General features: G+C 37.9%; 1 protein-coding gene across 8 annotated transcripts in view; it reads right to left on the reverse strand.

Annotated features, from left to right (window-relative positions):
- Window positions 1–22,557, reverse strand: part of INPP5A (inositol polyphosphate-5-phosphatase A) — a 245,016-nt gene that overhangs the window by 156,772 nt on the left and 65,687 nt on the right. For 7 of the 8 annotated variants that reach the window (XM_087932482.1, XM_087932484.1, XM_087932483.1 and 4 more), the window contains exons 3-4: window positions 8,051–8,151; window positions 4,128–4,215 (exon numbers count right to left, since the gene is read on the reverse strand). The exons of the other annotated variant lie outside the window; for it this stretch is intronic. In XM_087932482.1, coding sequence (XP_087788608.1) covers window positions 4,128–4,215; window positions 8,051–8,151 — 189 coding nt within the window. The remainder of the gene's footprint in view (window positions 1–4,127; window positions 4,216–8,050; window positions 8,152–22,557) is intronic. 8 annotated transcript variants of the gene reach the window in all.

Below are 22,557 nucleotides of genomic sequence, written 5' to 3' on the forward strand. Positions count from 1 at the left end.
AGATCAAAAGAACTTTGCAATTAGTTCTGCAAACACAGCAGCTTTATATGTACCTTTAACAATAAACTCTCAGCTGACATGCCGGTGCCATTGATTATTAATATGGAGGTGAAACATTTGCACTTTAAAAAAGAGGCTGTAGTTTCATAAGGTTACTTGATGATAAAGACTATGCCAAACACGATTTGTTTTAAACCTGGCTTGAAGAAAACATTGTTATTTGTTTCATACAAAATGCTAACTATAAATAGTTTACAAACCATGCCTGGTTTAGCATATCATTTCAAAATCAAACGGAAGTGGTAAATGAACACAGCCAATAAGGATTAGTAGACCATTTATTAATATCAGAAAAATTGTCAACAGGTTTCACAATGGAAAAGCTATTAAAAAGGCTTCTGTTGAAATGTCACATTTTTTTAAGCATCAGAGTTGTTTTTAAAGAATTAATGTGTTTTACTGATAAAATATATGATATCTGGAAAAAAGATAGAACATATAAGGAAAAATTGTATTTATATTTGAAATTTGTATTCAATACATTCATGGTTAATATCACTATTTTTAGCTGAAAAAAAATCAATTAAATATTTGAGGTATGTTTACGTGTGTGTGTATGTAAATTAAAATAATAATTTATAGTCACTAAAATGAAAGGAAGTAGGGGGAAAGTCACTTCCAACAATGATTTACCACATGAATTTTTGAAAACTTCAAAATCATTTTGCATGCCTAACTGATGGCAAATAGTTAAACCTCTTTTAAAATAATAAAAGGTTAGATATTCAAGTAAGAAGCTTCAAGAAAGGATAACAAAGAGAGATAATAAAGAAATTAGTGGCTTCTTCCAATCCAACATGCATAGGCCTAGAACTAGCATACTTGAAAACCAATTTGTGTGAAATAAAACCAATTCTTAGTAAAGCATATCCAACTAAGATTATGCATCCAAATGGGAAGCACTGTGGATAAAAACATAAAGCACAATTTCTATGCCCATTCAAATAAAATTTTAATCTAAACTGGCCTAATATGTTTTTGACTTAGAGATAATAGTCAATTATTCCTTGTGAGTAAGAACTAAAAAGAGAATCACCTCTATTGAAAAAGAATGGCACAGAAGAAAAATGCAACTAAACAGAACATCAACTAGATTTTCAAATTACAAAGTTTAATTACAAATTACAAATCTCAATCCCATATTTATAAATAAATATACAAAATTACTACATGTATTGATTAAATGGTTTGTATTTTTGTTTGTTCATTTTAGAAAGAGAAATATTATTTTAAACAGAAATAATAATATGGTCATCTATTAGACATTTAGTTAAGGTGATGAACAGAAAGGAGGCAGAAGACTGTCCTTTCAATTTTTCCACTCTCTATAGTAAATGGGTGCAGAAAATGAGATTTGGAGTGAAGAGAAATCTACTCAATTGCTTGATCACAGCCACCATTGGAAACCAAATGTGGCACAGGAAACCAGATCCAGTTCTATAATACACTCTTCTGAATTTCTCAAACTTTGCAAAAAGAATACTGTATTCAGCAACCAAATCCTTTAACTGATTGCTATAATTTGCACACAAGTGTGTAAAAGTAATGCCCTGGCTCCACCTTGTGGTGAAAGTGTGCTTAGCATGAGAGACTGTGGGGATACAAGGAGTCAAGAAAGTGTAGTCTTCCCCCCCCCCACCCCGACTCCCCAGAGCTAAAATGAACTAATCAAATATTTGAATTCTCCTTGTACTAAATTAAATTATATCAGTCTTCCTGAATCATTTTATTATATTTAGAAAAGTTCCTTCTGACAGATAATATGCTCATCAAGATCAAGCATGCATTTTCCAATTCTGGGAACACACTGACTTTTCTGAAAGCCATTAATAACACAGGATTTATATACAAGATAAATTCAATTTCTTTTTTCAGTTAATGGCCAATTAATTGAGGCAGGCCTGACTGAAAATATTGCTCAAATGTCATTAATCTAACAAAAATTAACTTTACAATTTTTTGCAATCAGGAGAACATGATTTTAAGGTAATGTTATTCAATACTGCAGCATAGTCCCTATCTTATTTAAAGGTCACGTTAGCTTAAAGTACTGAAATTCATCACTGTAGAGACATTTATATTGAAAGTGAAACATCTTCAGCATTCATTACATATGCATTTCTGTTAGCTCACTGTTTGTTATTTGGTTGATGTACTCTTCCCTTGTTACTTTCAGTGTTTAGGTTTTCAAATAAATTGATTCCAAAAAGTCACAATTTTGTTCATTATATACTTCTTATCTGTTACGACAATATCACAGATATTGTCGTATATAAACCAAGTACTCTCTACCACAAACCAAGTATTCATTCATTTCCTTTTTATCATGACTTATCCCTGAAAATTCAGCAAGGAATACTTGGGAAGGGTCTCCTCATTTCATCCCCAAAGCAGTAGTGGATAGACTAGGAAGTAACAGAATTGAGAGTGGCCTGAAGTTACCCAGTACTTTATGATTGAGTTGGCACTTGAACGTAGTCCAAAATCAACATCTGAATAACTACAGTATATTCTCCTATCCTGGCAACAAATAGAATGAGATCTGAGAAAAATGAAAATGGCATTAAGAAGATAAGCCATTTTTAACAAAGATTCTTAATAAGCCAGGGGACAGGTTGAATACAGAGGTGGTATTCAGCTGGTTCTGACCGGTTCTGGAAAACCAGTAGCAGAAATTTTTGCTGGTTCAGAGAACCATCAAATACCACCTCTGACTGGAGATTTTACAGTATCCTTCCCCTGCCATGTCCACCAAGCCACGCCCACAGAACCGATAGTAAAAAAATTTGAATCCCACCACTGGTTGAATACATGCAGTAGTTTATATAGTCAGGGTTTGCTGTGGATTTATGGTAAAGTATGATGGTTTCTGATTCTTAAACTGTGTCCACATGTTAACAATTTTTTAATTCGGTTTCTTTTTAATTTGCGTGACTAATAAGGAGTTTTGTGGGGTTATTTTTCTTAGCTTGTATTTGTAAGAATGTGTCTGTGAGACAGTTGCTCTATTGAGGACATATGGATGCAAATTATATAATGCAAATTATAGTAATCTATAATTAAGCAACCCACAATTCTGACCTCAAAACCATGACTTCAAAATCTTGGGGAGTAGCGGTGGTGGTGGTAACATTTCAGACAGCATCCAATTCTGGTTTAGAATTATGTACTTGTAAACTATGTACCATGTAAACTTGTACTTTATGATCATTTTATGATAATATGCATAATATATTACTAACATCTTACAATCTTGTGATGATTTTTATCTTAGAAAGCAATTAAAATAAGTAATTACTTTTTTGCAGGATTCAATCTGGGTTGGTCACCGGGACCAAAGGTTTAATCCAGAGGTGGTATTCAGCAGATTTTGACCAGTTCTAGAGAACGAGTAGCGGAAATTTTGAGTAGTTCAGAGAACCGGCAAATACCACCTCTGACTGGAGATTTTACAGTATCCTTCCCCTGCCACACCCACCAAACCACGCCCACAGAACCGGTAGTAAAAAAAATTGAATTCTACCACTGCTTAAATTTTCTAAGCTTTCAGACCTGTGCTGAAGCCCATCCTCAGATAACTTCTCTCCACAGGAAGGTGTGCTTTGGGCTACTCTATGAGTGGTATTTATATGGCGCCTGGTTGGGTATGCTTTCTTATTGGGTGTTGGCCTATTTTTTGTTATCATAGCTGAAATTTTTGTTACTATATGGATTTGTAAAGTAATCTATTTTATGTGGTGAATTATCTCCAGCCATTATCACACTGCTGCCAACAGATTTTATTAATGCCTGTTCTGTCTCTTTAAAAATGAAGCTAACATCTAGAGTGCTCTTATTAAATACATTTGTGGTTGCAAATTAAATGCACTATACTTCTGAGTTTCATTAAGTTTCCAAGAAAAGCCTTCCTCAACCCGATTCCTCTATATATGCCAATAATGCAACTCCTGGAATTTATTTGACCAAAGTTATTGGGAATTGTATCTAAAGGATAACAAAAGCCACTTTTTGTAAAGATGAGTAAGTGAAGTCATCTATAATATACAAAAAAATGTCAGGAAATGTACCGTAAAGTGTTCCTGTGACTTGAAATTTTCATCCAGATAAACCCGGGCTCTGTTGTAGTCTTTCATTGCATCACTAGATAGCAATTCTCTGGGAGGAAAAAATTGAAAAGAAAATATGCAGAGTAAATTTCTTTTGAAATATTAAGGAACTGTTTGAGAAAAATCAAAGCATATTAACAGCTCCTTACTTTTTGGGAGGTTACTAGAGAAATCGGTTACAAATGAACAATGGAAATAAATTGCTGCATTCAATTAATTGCTATTCTATTGTTTATTTGTTGAGTTCGCCTTCACAAGTCAAGCCATATATCTTTGCAGGCACCTTTCAAGTATGTTCCACTAAAAGGAATCTTAGTATAATAAAAATCAGAGGGCACTTTTTTCTTGTGCTCAGGAGAGGGCACTGTTTCTCTTTTTTCAGCAAAGGAAAAAAACACATTTCTTTTTATATTCACTTATGTGCTAAAAATATGTCTAAAAAAATTATACTCCAAGAATAAATTATTACTAAATCACATCAGACAGAAGACCTGTGGGGACTAATTTTCTTTGAAGTGGAATACAATTACTGTTCTGTAGAGGTAAAATAATCAGAAAAAAAAACAATCAAAATGGAAAGTACTATAGCATCCTCCTCCTCCTCCTCCTCCTCCTCCTCCTCTAAACAAATTGTCTAGTCCAACACATGAAAGCCACTGGTCATAGCATCAATTTCAATCGCACCAAAACCCTAGCCAATATAGAAAACCCCAGCTACAGAATTATCAGAGAAGCCATAGATTTTTAAAAAGACCTGAAAGCATGAATAGAAGAGATGACTCCACCAGACTCAATTATCTGGAAGCCTGTACCCACAAACAAAAAAAATCTCCACACCACAAGCCAAGCAAACACCTGGGCACAAACAGACCCCCCCCCCTCGATACCTCCAGCTCAAACAAACCCCAGCCAGGCACCCAGATGAAACCTAGCTTCCTAATAAATGATAGCCGTCTGTTTACCTGAAGCCAAGCCGCACTAAAAGCCTCCAATACAGGAAACACAATGTTGCCAGCCAATCGAGACAAAAAAAAGCTACAAAACAGGCGGAAGATATTAGAAACACCAATCAAGCAGAACACGGTAAACTCCAAGACCAATAAACACAGGCCAAGACTCCCAACCAATCAGGATGAAGAAAGATGAGATTCTGCCGAAACATCGCTACAACTTTAAAAGCACAACTATAATGATTTGGGAAAATACCCGAACAAAGCAATACCATACATATAAATTCCCGTGAAAACTTAAGAAAACATTAATTTCATGTCCTGTGGCTTTAAGGTGCTGGAAAAGGGAGAAAAGAAGAAAATACTTCATCCCTTTTCCAGCACCTTAAAGCCACAGGACATGAAATTAATTTTGAGGGAACCAAATTAATCTCCAATACTGAACACTTCAACAAGAGAATAATCAGGGAAGCCATCGAAATAGAGAAACAACCCCATAACATGAATAAACGGGACGATGCCTCCCGCCTACCAGACATCTGGAAACTAGCCCTTATCAACAAACGAGTCTCAGCCACGAAAACCAACACCAGACCCAAAACAATACACGACACCACCACCATTCTCCCTCACCAGACTCAAAACCAAACCCATCCCATAGACGAAAGACAACCACCGTCCAGAAACCAGACCATGGCTGCATCGCCAGCTGCCACACACCCCGACTCCCAAACCAAGCAAATGGACACACGCCATGAGCACATATCCAGGCCTTAAACTTGGAGCCAAACCAAAACCTGGAATGTCACATCACAACCACCCGCTCAGGATATCACATCCAGGAACTCAGGAGGTTACACCACAAAACCTCAGGATGTTGCAACATAGCCAACGACCCAGGGGATTACAGCACAAGACCCAGGTCATTACGACCCAGGAGATTACAGTACAAGACTCAGGTTGTTACAACACAGGAGGCTGATAGACACACAGCCAATTCCTCAGCCACACATGTTCTTAGGAAAAAGCCAATCTGCAAACATCAACTCCATCAACCAATCAAGAAATGACAACACAGCCAACCTCCCCATCAGTATATATAGGGCTCCGATCATGCTTTACTCGCACAAGCACGAAGGCGAAAGCACCAGCCTGAAGATCTAAACGTTGCCAAGATACTCTCAATCTTACACGGGAAAAGACCCAAACACGCCAAGACCTGCATACATACATACATATGACCTCTATATTCCTCTTATCATAATCTCTTATATATCTTTTGCCAATCTCTACCGAGCTACACACTTGTCTTGACAGAGTTCAAGCTGTCTTTTCTTTTAGTTAATCTTTTCTATTTCTGTTCTGTCAATGTTATTACATTTCTTCATATTTCCTTTTTACTTGTTCATAGCTGGGCTTTTTTCATTCTCCTCCTATTCTTCCAAATCTTTGTTCCATCTGAGGGAAATGTTTAAAGAACTTTTACCTCACACCAGTTCTGCTGAGGGAAGGCAATAAAATGCCTCTTTCCCCCTAGTGCAGGGGTCAGGGAACTTTTTTACCTCTTACCCCCCAAAAAATGTATAAACGCAGACGTTACCCCTCCCGGCCTCTCCCCCTCCCCGGCCACCTCAGGCTGCTGACACATAATTTGGAGGTCGAGGAGGGAGGAGGTGCCCCCGCGGCTGGGAAGAAGGCGGGATAGCTCGCTCCAGGGAATGAAATGTCACCAGGCTCCCGAGGGCTTCTGGGAATTTTCTCGGGGCCAAGGCGGCAGTTGCAGGTGCCTCTTCGCTTCCTGTGTGCCTGGCAGTGATGAGAGGCTTCAGGGAGGGAGCCGGGCTGGCTGGCTAGTTGGCAGGCAGGCAGGGCCTGGGGGCGAGGAAGCGGGAAGGGAGGATGATATTTGGGAGCCACGGTGACACAAACTGCGCGCGAGCGTGCGGTCATCGCAGCGCGGGGAAAGCGTCCCTTTTCCCAAAATGCTCTGCCCTATGCCAGAAGCTCGCCTTCCCCTAAAAAACGGGCGGCGCGGCTCTTGCAGAATCTAGCCTGGAGTCATTTCCGACCCAGGAAACAAGGGTGGGGTGGAGGGGATAAATTTGCCTCAAGGGTGTTTTAATAACTGCTGCTATGCCGATAGTTCCGCCATTGGCCAGCGCAACCTCCTCATTACCCCCAGATTTTCACTTTTACCCCATTTGGGGTAATTTACCCCTGTTCCCTGACCACTGCCCTAGTGGTTGCCTTCTTTCCAGTTGCCTCATCATGGCTTTTATTTTGTTTGCTTGTTTATTAAATTTGTTTGACACCCATCTGTTTGGCTGAGCTTTCCCTCTGCTAAATCAGCCTATTCTTCATAAGGCCTATGTCTGCAGAGTTCCCGGGAGCCATCTTGTCTTCCCTCCTGCCTAACACAGTCTGGTTGGTAGCTGGGTGGTCCTAGTGATGGGGGAGGGCATGTTTACCTACAAAAAATTAAGCTGCACTGAAAATCCGTAGAGCCTGTGCAGAGTCCAAGGGCATTCTTAGAAATAATAACATAGAGGCTGGGCTTCGCTCTATGCTTGTTCCTTTTTATTTTAGAATAATATTTTAATGTATCAAAATAATAGAGCAAAACAGGGCCTGGCAGGCACTGAAAGAGGAGTCTAGGCTGCAAAGGTCTATGGCTTCCTCTTAGTGTTAGATAAACAAACAGTAAGAATCTTATTTTCCAAAATGGTTGAAGTAATAGCGAGACAAGTCAAACAAGTAGTGCAAACAATTCTCCTTCTATAAGTAATAAAATAATGTACTCATTGTAGCGGCGAATAGAGTAGTAATTTGAAAAGGATATCAAACTATTTGCATTTATTTTCTTTTCAAAAATAATCAAAGTTGACTAAGCAAAAGTATTTATCTAGCTTTGATCTGCCTTTTTTTGTTACTTACTTAACAAACTTGTCCACATGAGACATAGATGCTTCATAGTTTTTCCCTCCAAACTCTTGACAATGTAATGCCATGAAGTGTGGCTTATGTGCATGTACAATCTGCAAAATAAAATAAATGTATGAATATCGCATCCCAAAAAGACATTAGACGAAGCCAGCTAAAAATCAACGTTCAACAAATCAAAGTTCAACAATCACAGTAATGACTCACTTCAAATAAAAAATTATCAAATCCCATTTACTGTACATGCTTTTCTAAATACTATGTTAAGGTTTCTGAGTCTTTAAAGTTTCAGAATGCATATTTTACGATATCATTTTTGTTCAGCTTTTTAAAAAAAGGAGATAAAGACAGGAAGAGACATGTAAAATATTGATCAATCAATCCTTGGGTACAGATGTATGAGTAAATAAATCTAATTTACTGCTCATTTTCATGATACTTTCTCAGTTAAACATGACACACCTGCAAAGCAAATTAGATGAAACAACCCAAAGTTTTATGGAAGTTTTATGGAACTGGAATACCTACACTTTGTATACTTGGAAGCCACTGTAACTATTCTTCTCCAACTTAAGTAGTATTTAAGTTAGCATGAACAACTTCAGAAGTTTTGACAAATAAAATACAAGAAGTGGGGATGCATCTTATGTACACATAAACCAAACTAAAATATTGTGAAATAGGCAAATAAATCAGCAGCTTTCATTCCTATGCAGATTAAGAAATTGACAACAAACTTGTCCTTGGGGCAATATTAATTTATAGTTTTCCTGTTGCTTAAGTGTCAGAAACCTATGCCTGTTGAAATTACGCTGCCCTAGTAGCTGAATTCTATTCTGCCAGAGAGAGTAATGAGTCTTCCAAGTGAGGCTTAATTTCCCCTCCCAGTGAATATCCCTGCTGATGATAAAAACAATCACCAATCTCTGTTCCTTATGCATGGTAAAGTAAGACTGGGCCAAGATAGATAGCGGCTTAGATCATACCTTTCAAGATTTCAAGCTGCTGATAGGCCACTTGTCAAAGCCAGTGACTTGTTAATTGAACTTCTTGTAACATTTTGTAGAAATATGTATCCAGGAATAAAACTGATACTAGAGACACAAAATGGATGGAGGGTGGGAGGGCATCATGCCCCACAAACTGAGATCTGCGTACAGGTAGTCCTCAACTTACAACACTTCATTTAGTGACCATTCAAAATTACAATGGAACTGAATAAAGTGAGCTATGACTATTTTTCACAATTACGACCTTTGTAGCATCCCCATGACCATGTGATCAAAATTTGGATGCTTGGCAACTGGTTCATACTTATGATCATTGTTGTGTTCCAAGGTCATGTGAACACCTTTTGTGACCTTCTGACAAGCCCTAATGGATCAAACAATTGAAAGTGGCAGCCAGGAAGTTTTGTACCTTCAGACTTGCAAGGTTCTGTTAATGTAGCCTCACAATAAAATAGATTTACCTCATCTAATCATGTTTCCTGTCTGGTTTACCAGGGAGGTCTGACATGACAACAGAATGAATCACTGTAACAAGGTCCCCCACCCCCAGATGTAGCTTCCATCTGCTGTTCTAATAATCTTCTTTTAAATATTTTATTTAAAAATTCACTGTGGAGTTATTAATGCTGGATTTGTTTGAATCCTGTTATGATGCATGTTTTATTGTTTTGCTGTAAAGCACCATGAATCAACAAATTGAACTCAGTGATAAGCAACTTAAATAAAAAATATACATTAATCAATGGGAATTATCCTTATGTATATTTAAAATAATTCCATAAAAGGCCAAAGTAACATAGTCTCAGTATAGTTAAGATTATTAGTATGCATGTGTGTGTGTGTGTGTGTGTGTGTGAGAGAGAGAGAGAGAGGGGATGGGAAAGAGATGGAGGGAGGGACGGGGGGGGGGGGAGATAGAGGCAGGGGAGAGAGGAAGGGAGGGACGGAGAGAAAGAGAGAAGACATATGTGGGTATGTGGAGAGACAAGAGACAGAAAGAATACTTATAAATTATGGAGGTACACAACAGATGCAGAATTAAACCAAAATAGCAATTGAGAGTAAAGTGGAGACAGCACACACGCAGATAGAAGGCTAACTGTATTCGCTCCAAATATAATTTTAAAAGAAGAAGTAGGAAATATACAAGGCTAAATTATACGACTGAGAACACCTTGGCTCTTCTACCACCACATAAAAGGGGGTGGGGTGAAGAGTAAGATTACTGGTTTTGGTCATCTAAAATTATCTGTCTGAATGAAGAATGAAGTGGGACAAAATGGAATTCTTCTAGTTTTTAAAACTCAAGTGGGAGAGCCACAAAACTGCTAACCACACAAGTTAGCTTCTCATTTTTGGCCCAGTATGTAATAATGGAAAAGGTGGAGCTGTAAGATTATTTCTAGGAAACAGAAGTATCAGAGACAGCCATTGATCCCCCAATCACCTCACAACTGGATTACAGTGATGAGCTCAGCACTGGGTTCTCCTTGAAGACCAATTGGCAAATACAGCTGGTCCAGAAGGCAGCAATGCAGGCACTGATGGGGGCAACCTGTTATGCACATGTGACTGATGTTTTGTGACCTGAACTGGTTCCCAGTTGGCTTCTGCTGCAATTTAAGGGTCTGGTAGAGACTTTCATATCATAAGAGGGCCTGGCTAGCTGAAGGATCACTTATCACCTATTGTCTCTGCCTATGCACTTCAGTCCAGTAGAGTGAGTGAACTACAGATCCTATCAATTAAAGAATACCATCTTGCAGACCTAGGGAGCACTTCTGCTCTACTGCAATTCCAGCCTTTTGGAATGATCTCATCCCTGTAATTTTGTGTGGCTATCATCTTTATGTTCTTCAGGAAACTACTGAAGACCTGGTTGTTCTCCAGTGGTGGGTTTCCAAATGGTTTCCTACCAGTTCTATGCGCACGCATGGAGGACTCAAGGGGACTCTGTCAACGCTGGTAAGCTGAGCTGCTTTTTAGCACAGCTGAGGTATGCAAATCAGCTGAGCTAAAAAAAACAAGGGAATATAGTAATGGCGGGGCGGGTGGGTGGGACCAACCAGAGGTGGTATTTGCCGGTTCTCCAAACTGGTCAAAATTTCTGCTACCGGTCTGAACCGGCTGAATACCACCTCTGTCATTCTCCCAGGCCTTGGAAACAGGATGAGTGTGGAAGGCCCTTTTTATTTTGCTATATTTTAATCTGATTTATTTTGGACTTTTTGTATTTTGCTATTCTGCTTGGTTGCATTTCTTTTAATATGTTGGACATAACTATCCAGTCATTCAGGAGTTGGGCAATCTATAAATAAATTAGCTAACTTAAACAAGGGGACATTAGGTTCAGATCTGACTTTTTTCTGAGTTTATGTATTATTCTGTTTTTTCATAATAGTGTGTCACTTGAATGAACTTTTAAAAATCCCTTTATTTTGTTGTTTTGTAGAAATGGTGAATCCTCTGGATTCCAGCTATAAACTGCAAAGCAATAAGCAAACATATCCAAAGAAATCAACATTCTGAGCACAAACATCCACAGGCTATCCCTCAGTTATATGGGAAGTTCCTTATAGGCCTTTTGCTGGCAAATCATATGACCAAAAGAAAAACTGTAATTAAATTGATATTTTGAGAAAGTTAAATATCTAGTTCTTTTTTTAAAAAAAAATATTTATAAAGTGAGCTGTTTTTTAAATATAGAATGTTCTTATGTGCTATTTTTCAATTTCCACTTTTCTGTAACCATAAATCTGCTTCTTCTTCCAACTGTGTTTCTCTGGAAGGCCTCTTTTGGATATAGATATATAAAAAACTGGGGAAACACAGTAGCTACCATATAAGAAATGAAAGCACTACATTCAGTCTGAAAATGTAATAATAGTGCCATCTACTAAAATACTCTATACTCTAACTTATAAATGCAAAGTATAAAGTGCTGGTTGCAGCCAGACACGTTTCAATTTATATCTGCATGAACTGCATGGTTTCTATCTAATGTTCAACTATTTTTATAATATAGGTAATCTTCAACTTACAACCATTCATTTATGAAATGTTTGAAGTTACAATGGCACTGAAAATAGCTATTTATGACTGGTCCTGACATCTAGGACCATCAATCCTCACGGTCACATGATCAAAATTTTGAGTGCTTGGCAACTGACATATAATTACCATGGTTGCAGCATCCTAGTTGTCATGTTATCACTATTTGCGACTTTCCCAACTGGCTTCCAACGAGCAAATTCAACGTGGGAAGCCAAATTTACTTAATGACCGCATGGTTCACTTAACTGAAGTGATTTACTTAACAATCATGGCAAAAAAAAGTTATAAAATCGGGCCTGACTCACTTAACAATGGAAATTCTGATTCCAATTGTGATCGTAAGTTGGGGACTACCTGTAGAGGAGAATAGGCTTATGCCGATCATTCTCTGGACTGAGTTCTGAGCTCCATTGGGCTAAAGCAGTGGTTCCCAAACTTTTTCAGTCCATCGCCCCCTTGGTACTACAAACTCATCCTCAATGCCCCCCACTCAGGGGAGGGATTCAAATGTCTGTGGGCATGGCCTAATTTGAGGGTGTGGCTTGCTGGTCACATGACTGGGTAGGCATGGTTTGCTGGTCACGTGACAGGTGGTGTGGCTTGCTGGTCACGTGACTGGGTGAGTGTGGTTTGGTGACTGGCAAACCAAATGCAAATGGTCCTCACTTAATGGCCGGTTGCTTAGCAAGTGTTCTAATTTATGACTGGCCTCCCCAGAATTACTTGACCTGTTTTTGGAGTTTTGACAGCCATGCACACACATATACACATATTCCCTTCCAACCCTGCTGGAGCTGGTCATTGGACTAGAATCAGCAAAGCATCTCTGATTAGATTCTAGTAGTGAATCAAATCTAATCAGAGATGCTTTGCCAATTCTTATTGATTTGTTTTATTTGTATTTCTTTATTTTATGTTGCTGAATTGCATTGACATGTGTGTCCCTTCTTGTGCACGGCCCAGAAGCTTTTGTGATTCTTTGCAGCAAAAATTACCAACCTCTGGCTTTGCTCTACTTTTCAAATGTGCCAGCACTGCCGCGTTCTAGGTGCCGGCCCCGCAGGTCCACCCCATTGAGCCCGCTGCACTGGAGGGACCTGCCCAAGCAAGTCCAAGTGGAGCAGTGCACCAAATCAATGGGGTGAGCCTGGAAGAGGGAAAGAGAGAGAGAGAAAAGAGAGAAGGAAAAGAAAGAGAAAAGGGAAAGAAAGAAAAAGGGACAAAGAAGGGGGGGCATGGAGGGTTGGAGGGGGGAGAAGGAGAGGGAGAGAGCGAGAGAAAGCGCTGATGCATCAGATTGAAATGAGGCCTAGTTTAGAGGCCCTTTTCCACATTGAAACATCTTTGCCAGCATCTTTGCCAGCATATTGAAACTTCTTTGGCTTCTATTAATTAAGGGTTTTTGTGGATGAAACATGGCCAAAACTATCAGGAAGCTCTCACATTTTGTTGAGGCTTTAAACAGGATCCATTGGACCAGATCTCCACCCTAAAAAATTACTTTTCCCCAATGTATTACAGGGCCAATTCTGAAGAAGGCAAAACCAAAATGTACTGGTAAATTACACAGACAACACACACGCACATACTCCCTTCTAACCCTGCTGGAGCAGGTGACTGGACTAGAATAGATATCTCATTATCTTTCTCCTCCCTCCTTATTTCTTTTTCTTTCTGTCCCTTCCTTCCATCCTCCCTTTCTTTGTCCCTTTTTCTTTCTTTCCCTTCTCTCTCTCTCTCTGTCTCCTCTCTCTTTCCCTCTCTCAGGCTCATCCTTCATGCACAGCTCCATTCAGACTTGCTTGGGCAGGTGCCTCCGGTGCAAGGGGCTCAATGGGGTGGAACACAGCAGCGGGAGGATGTTTGAAAAGGAGAGCAAAGCCATCGGGGCGCCACCCCACCGCCCTGAACATGGCAGTGGGATATTTGAAAAGGGGAGCAAAGCGACTCTGGCTTTTCTCTCCTTTCCCAACACTGCATTCGTGGGTGGAGCTCCTTGCACCAGAGCATGCAAGCCAATGGAATGATCCTGCGGGGCCTTGCCTCGAACGCGGCGGTGGCGGCATTTTTTCTCACTCGTGAATTGTGCCCTGCCTGCTCACATCCAGCGCCCCCCTGCCGCCTCTTAGCGCCCCCCTGCCACCCCCCTTGCCTCTCAGCGCCCCCCTAAGGCATCCCACCACCCCCCAGGGGCAGTACCGCCCACTTTGGGAACCACTGAACTAGGGTGTGGAGCAGCTGCTTTAAGACTTGGTGCAAACATTCCCAGCCTTTTCAGAGACGTTCTGGCATGTTTGTTGTGGTTGTGTCTTTGTATATCCAGAAGGCACTCTGCCAGGGTAGTTGACAAAATGAAGCCGGTCTGTGAGCAAATCATCTCAGTTAAATCAATTGATGCTCAGCCTAACAAGGATACCTCACGGATAAAAAGTATGGGAAAATAAACTCATTCTTCACCTCAGGGTGTTTGCAAGATGAATGATATAAAAAGGTAGTACTTAACGCAAACAATGAATAATGCAAATAGTGTAATAGATAACTTAAATATTGGCACAAGCTGACCAGGAATAACCTACATCCACTAAATTAAAATAAGAAAACACAAGAACATGGCATCCATAAGGTTATAAGGCTTAAATATGCGTATAGCATGGTATAAGTCTGCTATAAAATGTCCATTAGCTCGACAAGTTTGAAACTTTGATTAGGGCAGTCTTGCCATGATGAAGGTAGGTCTCTAACTTGGGTAGAGTTCATTTCATACTGTTAATTTACTTCCAAACTTTCTAGAACAGCATCTACCTAAATCTGGTTATTACTGACAATAGGAAGGGAACCATTGGATAAACACATTAGCAACCAGTCATGTAATGATGGCTTAAAATCATCAGGTGTTTTATGGCCTGTAAAGCACATTCAACCATTGTAAATGTTCCACGTATATATGAATGTAACTGCATTTTGGGTACTTGGCAACCAGCTCAAATGTTGCAGTGTCTGGTCCTAATTTGTGATTCTGTTCCAGAAGAAAATGTCCAAAAAGCCTATTAAATATGGTGGGTTTGCTTAACAGCCATATGATTCAATTAACAACCATGGTGATTTGCTCTACAACCACAATAAAAACAGATATAAAATTGAGTCAGGCCATGTGGTGACCTGCTTAACGACTGCCCAACTTCACAACCAAAATTGTGGTCATTAAGCGAGGCTTACCTGTAATCCATGCTGATTCAATTATTATATGGGTCTCTGAAAATGAGAAAGATCCTTTTTTTTTCTCAAAAGACTGATCATATAACTCTAACAGTATAGTCATCAAGTTTTTTTCCCATATTTTTACAGTATTCTACAGCAGCTCTGAGCTTTTTTGAATTTCATAAATCAAATATTTCCTGCAATAAATCAATGTGACTAAATCATTTGAATGAGTTTGAGAAATCCTTGGAAACTTTATTGTTTTAAAAACAATCTGTTCAACAAACATCTCCACAAATATCTCCACTATAGTGAATTCTACGCAGCTTATTAAAATATAATAATGTTGGAAACTAAAAACATACAAACAAAATGAAAAAAGGTATACCTGGCTAAAAACAACAATTGAAACAAACCACAATAGCCACTTGTCCCCCCAAACCCATTAATTCCAGACCTGAGACCAAAGGCAGGGTTTAGGGGCTTTTTGGAACCCCAAGAGAGAGGGAGCATTATCACTTGTCTGAAATGATAAAGGGTTTCCTGCCTGAGATGGGGGTTGGACTAGAAGACCTCCCAGATCCCTTTCAACTCTGTTATTCTGTTATTCTAATTTGGGAGGGGAAAATAGTGTTTCAGAGGGTGAAGCCCTCAACAAATTTGGTTCTCTATCAGATTACTATGGATCAAGACAATGCAAAGTAATCAAACATTGCACCATGATGAATTAAAAAAATATTCCTAAATTATATTTAATTATTTTCATGCCAACAAAATAAAATCCTTTGTATAAATATTAAGAATGTTCCAGCTTTATGGTTTAGTTTTCTTAGAAACTTGTTCCAATTTAGTCCCATACTAAATTAAAATCCCCTGTCTGCATTATATGGTCTTCCTGTAAACAGAAAGCTTAGCAAAACCTCTATGTAAAATAATTAGTTTATCTGTGATTGGCCCATAAAAATCAATTACAGTGTTCTGACTCTCACTATTTAACTAAAATGATATAATAACATCCAAGGTTTGAAGTGTATTGTTCAGTTATAAAATGAGAAGCCTTAATTAATGTAAAACTCCTGTAACCAATTTTGAGTTGCCACAATTACAAATCTTGCTAATCCCATTTTTTTGCATGGAAATATTTTTCATCAGAAACAAAACTTTCAACTTTCAGCATACTCAGTTTATAAAAAAGTGCCTTCTCTTGAATATACATCTCAATCATCTAACACTCCATGATGCACAACCAATCAAACAGAAAAATTAAACTGTTATAAACTATGTATAGAGAAAACTTAACATGACTCTTGATTAAGGTCAAACAAAATAAAAAAATCTATCAGAGCAATTGAAACTTACTCTTAAAATAAAAATGAAAAGATATGCAGTAAAAGTTAAAAATGAAAAATGAACATATAAAAACCCCTAGTCACGAAAAAGAGAAATTAAGGGAAAAATGGAAAAAGAAAAGGCAATGCTTTAAGAAAAAAAAGCTGAAAAGGAAAACAGAAAGAAAAAAAGGAAGAAAATCCCTATTTCTGAAAGGACTCCTGATGAGACATATCTAAATTGCAGACTTAACCACTCTATCCCTCTAACCTAAAAACATTTCCAACTGCAAAATTAAATCTAAAATATATGATCTACTACAAACCTAAATGTAAAAGAAAAAAAAATCCTTTCGACATTTACATAATTATGAGGATTGCCTTTGTAGGCCCAACTTCAGTTCATGTTTTTCATTTTCATATGTGCGTGTGTGTGTCCCTCAACTTACAATAGTCCATTTAGTGACCATTCAAAGTTACAACTGTACTAAAAAAGCGATTTATGATTATTTTTCACACCTATGACCACTGTAATATCCCCATGATCACATGATCAAAATTCAGATGCTTGGCAACTGACTTATTTATGACAGTTGCAGTGTCGCAGGGTCATGGGGTCCCCTTTTGCGATTTTCTGTCAATGGGGAATCCAGATTCATTTAACAACCATGTTACTAATTTAATAACTGCAGTGATTCACTTAACAACTGTGGCAAAAAAAGATCGTAAATTGGGGCAAAACTCACTTAACTAATTTCTCACAATGTAAATTTTGGGCTCAACTGTTTGGGCTTCAAAAGTTGAAGACTACCTGTAATCATAGCATGTTCATTTCAAAAATTGCAGGGCAGAAAAAAATAAGTCTTTATTTCTATCTATAACTAAATATTATTTAATTTACCACGGTTTGTACTATCTTGGAAGGCAATTCAGGAAAGAACTTTAATTTCCCCACAAGTTCCAAAGAGATTGCTTGTCTGGAAAGTTTACAATATTTTTAACATATGGGACTTCAAGAAATTTCACTACTGCTGGATTCAGTCTACGTCAAGATTGGAACCTTGATGGAACATTATGTGTTGTATTTCATTTCAACACAATCTTTCACATTAAATAGCTCCCTAAAACATTTCCACACCGAAGCAAGGGATTTACAGGATTGTAAAAAACAAAGCAAGAAAGCTCCCTAAAACATTTACCCTTCAGAGCCACTAGAGGATGCTCATTCTTTATGTATGGAAAGTTCAAAACTAGTTTTTTTTTCCTGCAGCTGTTATCTTGAATCTGTGCCAGTTTCTCTTGACATACTGGCAGCCCCTTTAAAATTAAGTCTTTTTTCTTTTCATTTTTTCAGGAGATATGTGCATTCTTTTCCTAAAAGTCTTTAGTTTTCCTCTACACAAAGTTCAACTTTAACTAACTTTTTAAAAATATTATGAGCCTTCTACTTATGGAGTGTACATGAACCAAAATTAGTTCCATTCTCTTGACTTGATTTCATATTGCAATCAAGAATTGCACAACACACACCTCCGATGTTATATACAATTAGGCTAACAACGAAATCCACTGTATTTTCTATTGTAGCTGGGTTCTTAGAAACAGAAATGTATGGTCCTTTGCTGCAGCTGTTATGGATTTTTCCATTTCCAGTTGAGATGGTGCCATTGTACCAGGAAATGAATGGGGAAAAGCAAGAGAAGGGAAATAAGCAGTCCAATTATAGTTTTCAACAGCTTAAGAAGGGAGACATCACCAAAGTGATGCTCAATTCTTCTCCACCTTGGCTGGAGCTCCTAAGTTCATTAATTTTTTATTAAGATATTTTGCTTTCTATTTAACATAAAAAGGGTCTGTTAGACGTCATCAGGTAGAATTTAATTCATGGTGACCGCAGAGAGAAAAGCTTACCATCTCAACCTGTGTCCAGAAATAACCTCTTCCAAGGACATCACAGTAATCTCTTTGATTTCATTTTACGCATCGTCTTCCCCTTCTTCTATTTCCTTTAACTTCGCCAAGCATAATAATTTCTTTGACTACATCATCCACTGGCATCATATGCCCGAAGTATGTGAGAATTTCCACAAGGGTGATATCAGCTTTTATATGTAGTTCATGACCAAATGATTATTTTTTTTTGCACTCTTTTGGTACTTTTAGAAAAATATCTACTTCCATAAGATCTCCTTGACCTTTCTAAGTATTGCACTGGCATACAGTACCTGTGGAAAAACCACTGTATTTATTCTGAATTTTGTTGTCACTAAAACATCTATCACTCTTGCCCACAAATCTTAAAGTTGCCAAGGTTGGAGACCCCTGCCCTAAATTATAAATGTATTACCCATGCAAGCTAACATTGTATTTTTGGCATTTAACGTTAACTGGATTCTCCATTTTCTGTTTTACTCCCATAATGAACTTTTCTTCTTTAGCTAAGTAGTCTACACATATTTCAAAGAGTAAGTGCTCAAGCTGATTCTGATTCTAGCTGTCATTTCTTCTATCCTGCCTTTCTTATAATCTATACATTGTATATCAGGACAATATTTATACTTGTTTCACTTGCTTCCCACTATGAGCTACATTATTTCTCTATTATTTTCTTACAGTATGTTCTTGTTCATTCTATAGATTCCCAAAAGAACAATCAACTCCTAATATAGCACATCTCCTCTGGACTCCCAAACTTGGGAATGGCCACCAGATAGCAGTAAAGAGACTAAATATTTTTTCTCCTCTTACCGTCTCCACTATACATCTTATGGCAATATCTGATTTTATATCGATCTGGCTTTCTGAAACCTGTATGGATTTCTCTGTCCATAAGAACTTAAATAACACTTGCTTTTGTGAGAAGTTAATCCAATGGTAATCTGCATATTCTCTTGCCTCTTCTTTTAAATATAAGGAAATGCACTGATTTTACAATCTCTAGCAGTTTTGTTCCATGCTTGTTGACATATAATCATTATCACTTAAACTACCTCTTCTCCTGAACCTTTAAGCAGGCCAAAGGTATCAGATCAGCATCCAATGCTTTTTCTATTTGACAGCTGGTCTATTTGTTTGTGCACCTCACTTCCACATAGAGTTAGTTGAGGAATATACAGGTATATTCTGCTGTTCTATCATCCAATTTGCAAAAAATGTCAGTCATTCCATTCTTCATTCCATTTTTCGTCAACTATATCTGCCTCTTTCAGCTATGTTTGATTGCTGTTTTGTATTCTTTATTCCTTGTACCTTATCTGGCTTTTAAAAGTTTAGAGAATTGCTAAAGAATTGTATAATGGTCATTGATATTTTGGCAGCCCGATATGCCTACCATTCCTACTTTTGACCTAATTACTTTGATTATCTTTAAAAGGATTCCCCTTTTTCCTTGTCTCATCATATTTCTGCTTGAGTTATAATTCATTTTCCTTTCTTGCTTGACACCGAAAGTCTGCATTTCATTGTTGCATGTCCTTCTTGCTGACCAAAGCTTTCATCTTCCATCTTTCCTCAGCTCTTGTGAAAGCTTGTTCTGAAACCCATTTAATTTGCCCCTTTGCTCTTCTTCTCTTAAATATTTTTTCCACTTCAGTTTTCCCAGACGTGTTTATAATTATTTTCTCTGCATTTGATGTTGAGTTCCTTTTCAATGGCCAGTTGGCTTCTTTCACAGCTGCAAAGCTCCCCCTCATCTCACTCCCCTGGCACATGCACTTAGTCTCTTTCCTCTTCTGAACCTCACCAAATGTGACCCTCCTAGGAGCACCTGCTGGTGCCAATTTTGGGGTCGCCCTCCAGGAAGGACAGAAAATGGGATCCAAATAATAATCTTTATATAAAGCTATGGAAATGGATTCATCACTCGGTTCCTAAAATATTATAATCAGTACCAGGACAATATTTTCGCTACGCCAAGTCATAAAAATGTATAACATTTGAATTGATGTAATTAATATGCTTACCCAATATGAATGTTGAATGTTATTATGGCCAACCTGGTTGTGTTTATTTTTTCTGAGTCGGTTTACTTATTTATAGGAATCACACATTTTTCAGCCAACAAACTAACCTTTATGTGCTTAAAATAACTTTTTCTATCATTAATCCCTGAAGCAAAAAAATATCCAGAGGTCCGGTTAAGCAGACTAGTACTATAAACCAGATTTAAAGGATATGATGTAACCCTAAAATCAGTTCCAAAAGTTATTATATGTATACAAAATGGTTAATTAAATAAACACTCAAAAGAGGAAAGCTCTCACTAATGACATAATCACTACTCTTCCTTTAAAAAACAAAACTGTTGATGTTCCATATTGTTTTTTTCCTGTACCGTCTAGCTAATGTACTAAAAGCAAGGATCCAACACATATTTTGCTATCCAGTTCATGCTGGATAGAGGGGACTGAAAACAAGGTAGGTCATTATAAAATACTGCATGGAATAAAAGCTTTTAATGTACAAAACATGGAACGGTAGTTTCATTAGCAAATAACACAAAGCATTAATGCTGAGACTATTTCTTTATTCATACAGCTGAACCTCTGTAGCAAAAGTCAGCATCCTTTTAAAGCACATCACAACTTCGCAATGTACAATGGGACAGGGGCTAAAATAAAAAATACATTTAAAGTGACCAAAAGTCTACATTCTCTATCAGTATATTGATAGGGGACTTCACTTGGCAGTTACGTGTAGAGGTTAGAGAGAAATAGTGAGAAACATATTCTAGGGGACCCACAATTCAGGAGCCTCTCCCATACCATAATGATTGGAACTAGCCCCAGAAGACAATGGAGAACCACTGCAAAATAATGCCCCTGTTCCAACCAGTAAACCTGGCTGAGAATAATACCAAAGACAATAGCACTGAAAGCCACTGAGGAATTAGATAGGATGGGGACACTACCCTATTCCATGTTTACCAGAAACGCAATCGGTGCTGCCTTGATTCTACAACCCAGCCTAAAACTTAAATGAAAAGGGTCTAGATTAGGGATTCTTAACCTGGATCTACAGATATATTTCAGGCTGTCTGTAAATGTGGATGGGAAAGAATATAACTTTATTCTCATTAATCTCTTAACTGAATTATAGTTTTCATTTAATAGTGAATGTAGACCACAAAAAGGTAATTTATGATCTCTAGATTCTAAAAATATTAACTTTTGCAGGTCTCACTATAATTGAATATTATAAAGAGTATTGTGTTGCTAATGATTTAATGGATTAATAAAGATGCCCATCTATTATTTTTTAAATATTTCTATAACTGAATTTGAGCATAATGGGTCCCCTTTGTAATACAATCTATACTTTTTCTACTTTATGCATTTAAATTCATTTTTCTGAGAAGGGGTTCATAGGTTTTAGCAAACTCTCTAAGGAATCCGAGACACCAAAAGTTTAAGGATGTCTGTCTAGATCATGCTGCCTAGAGAATTCTAGGAGTTGAAGTCCACAAATCTTAAAGTTGCCAAGATTGGATACACCTCTGGTCAACATTACCCAATCCAATTGGACCCAGTGATGATGCTTAAAGAGAGCGCGAACCAATGTTTCTTTCAAAGAAGAAAGAACCATACCCTCCCTTAAAAAAAAAATTCACTACCACATGGATCAACCACAGGAGGTCCTGACCAGATAGATGGGACATGGAGCACCTCACAGCCCCAAGGACCTTGTCCACTTCCAAAGACACTCTTCGGAGATAATTAAGCAGTATAATGTCTCAGTCACCTCCATGGGACTTCACAGCCAAAACCGAGTAACTTCATCCAATAAAAGTCTAGGAAAAAAATCTTTTAAAGAGCTAATCCACTTAGAAAAGAGGAAGCATCCTGAATTGCATTTATTATTGTTGTCTTTTTAGGCTGCCCAGACTCTGTTGCTGAGAAGCTAATAAATTCAA

The sequence above is a fragment of the Pseudonaja textilis genome, chromosome 4, assembly GCF_049901715.1.
Source record: "Pseudonaja textilis isolate UNSWEBS1 chromosome 4, rPseTex1.2, whole genome shotgun sequence".
Lineage (NCBI taxonomy): Eukaryota > Metazoa > Chordata > Lepidosauria > Squamata > Elapidae > Pseudonaja > Pseudonaja textilis.